This window comes from Amphimedon queenslandica, unplaced genomic scaffold, assembly GCF_000090795.2.
Source record: "Amphimedon queenslandica unplaced genomic scaffold, v1.1 AMPQUscaffold_8489_Cont19567, whole genome shotgun sequence".
Lineage (NCBI taxonomy): Eukaryota > Metazoa > Porifera > Demospongiae > Haplosclerida > Niphatidae > Amphimedon > Amphimedon queenslandica.
Window position 1 is genome coordinate 1 of NW_003551234.1, and position 2586 is coordinate 2586.

A 2586-nucleotide genomic window follows, 5' to 3' on the forward strand; every position below is an offset into this window, starting at 1 on the left:
CTCATCAGTCCACTACAACATACAGTTATACATTAATAGGTCTGTACAGTGGTATGAACTATACTATCACAGTGAGAGCTGGTAATGTACTAGGAATATCTGATTCAAGCATTATATCAGCTAGGACATCATTATCAAGTATAAATTCTAATTTTTATCATTTTAAGATTATTTCTTTACTAGTTCCTGTAGGTGTACCAACATCTCTTCATGTTAATCCAAATACTAATAGGATTATGTGGAATGAGATCAATTGTTCTCAACTCAGTGGTAGATTCATTGAATATAATGTACTTATACAGAATGTATATGTAAATGAGCTTGTGTTTGGTACTGAGTATAACATCAGTGTAGCTGCTGTCAATTCTGTTGGAAGAGGTCCCTTCAGTGATCCTATTTTAGTAGAGATTGGAGGTATGATCTAGTCATAATGATTGTGAAAGATACTTTTTATAGCTACTACTAGTAGCAGTTGTAATCCATGTAATGATGGTGCTGCTATTGGACTGGGGATTTTTGTAGCTATATTGATGATTCTATTAGCTGTTAGTCTTGCTGTCAATATCTACTGCTTTATGAAGTAAGAAAAACAATTATGCTTTGAGAGATAAATTTACAATTCTTTTTCAAAAGATTTATATATCCTGTCATTGCAACAAAAACAAATAAATCCACAACTAAAGAAGCAAATAAGTTAGTGTGTGCTAGTGTGTTCAATAATGTTAGTATTATATTTATGATACCACAATAGAATTGATGAAAACATAGCAATGAAAGAATGTGAATCGTATGGTGTCAGTGAAGCAGTAATTTATGAGGAGTGTGGTGATAAAGTTAACAAATCTACTACTGATGATAAACCAGTTAAACCTGTTGTTGTTGATGAACCACCTGCTGCTGTTTATGAAGCATTTGATACTGATGATATCATACATGATGTTGATGACATTGATATATATGAAGCATAAACTACACTTCTTTATGCACAGATGCATGCTGCGATAATAAATGCTATACTAATAAATAGTGTGACATTATTCAAATAATAATATAACAAGCTTTAGGGTAGAAAGATGTCAGCCACATCACACTATCAATTTTGTAAACATTAATTTTGAAAACAGAAACTTTCCTGTTCTTATTCTCATGTTCATTGTAATACAGATAACCAAAAATTAAATGAAATTTTTTTACCTCTTTAATAGATCAGAACTATTGATCGTTGTATTGAGGTATTTATGAAGGTGCATTCTGTGATCTGGTTTGGTCAACACAAAAGGTAAAGGTGTTAGGTGTAAAGTTTATTGTTGTGTTGGTAGAAATATACTTCAGTTCTATAAGTACAATAACATTGTCATTGAAGCATGAAGGAAAGGAAGCAGTAATATTCACGACTGTAGATTTGTTTACTTTTAAATAAAGTTGCTGGCATGTCTCTTCTGGTAGTGGCTGTCTTCTTGTTGAGTGTCAGTGAAGTTATTAGTCAATGTCCACCTTCCTCAGGTAAGACACTGGATGTGTATAATAACAACTGTATAGGTTTTTATAGGTATCTACCTGATGCATAATGGAAACTGTTATACTAATGGATCATATTTTTATGATAATGACATTCAGGGACAGAGTAACAGTATCCAGTGTGTGTTACCTGGCTCTACTCTGAATGGTGGAGAGTGGGTTACTTCTAGTGGATCACCAGTTGAATGCAGTACTAATCCTCTTCGTTGTAATGAGGTATCTTCACCTAATGCTAGCATCAGTCTTTACATTGATGGAAGCATATCACCATCAGATGATGGCTGGTACAAGTGTTGTCTACCCACTGATTGTTCAGATCCTAACACTAACATCATCTTTGCTAATATATTCAGTAAGTGTTAGTAACACTGTCATTTTGTTACTGATTTATCTATATACTGTAGGATGGGCACAGATCGAAGATATTACTGTTGACTTTCCTTCAGATATAACAGTTCTACCTCAAAATTACACATTGCATGCTATTAAAATTGGTCATAATGATCATGATTCATTTGTACGACATGTCTTATGGTACTATGTGTCTGGAATGAATAGCACTGCGTTATGCTATGGAAAAGCAACTAATTATAGTTGCACTATTGGCAATGGAACAGCCATACCAAAAGGTAATGGAAAATGGGACTTTACTCTAACTCATACTTGGAATGATGAAAATATTACCAATGGAGTGCTGAATCAATCAAACAGCAATGGGGATCTTGTGTACAGATTCCATTTGTATTTTGGTCATTATAGTCACAGTCCAGTAGTAAGAATTCGATACATTTCTATCACTGGTAAATAAGTAAAATATTTTTTGTATTTCTTAAAATTATTATTTATAGTACCAGCAACTGCTCCCTCTTCTCTTACTGAGGTCAACAAGACAGCTACTACTATCACTGTCAGTTGGACTCCACTTGATTCATCTGATGCTGATGGATATGTAGTCAATGTCACTAGTGACACAGACACTGTGCAGACAGTACAGGTGGAGGGAAGTAGTAATAATACAATCACACTGAATGGACTGAATATAAAAACAACTTATAGCATCACAGTCAG

The 2586-nt window shown here is 33.8% G+C and overlaps 1 protein-coding gene across 1 annotated transcript; it reads left to right on the top strand.

Moving 5' to 3' along the window:
- The first annotated feature begins 20 nt into the window (after positions 1-20).
- Positions 21-2058, top strand: LOC109591299 (uncharacterized). The gene is made up of 8 exons (XM_020007060.1): positions 21-138; positions 184-414; positions 457-580; positions 634-693; positions 752-1279; positions 1320-1503; positions 1550-1870; positions 1923-2058. Exons 1-5 carry the CDS (start codon positions 54-56, stop codon positions 966-968), a joined length of 717 nt encoding a protein of 238 aa, XP_019862619.1. The 5' UTR covers positions 21-53; the 3' UTR covers positions 969-1279; positions 1320-1503; positions 1550-1870; positions 1923-2058.
- The last annotated feature ends 528 nt before the right edge of the window (positions 2059-2586 follow it).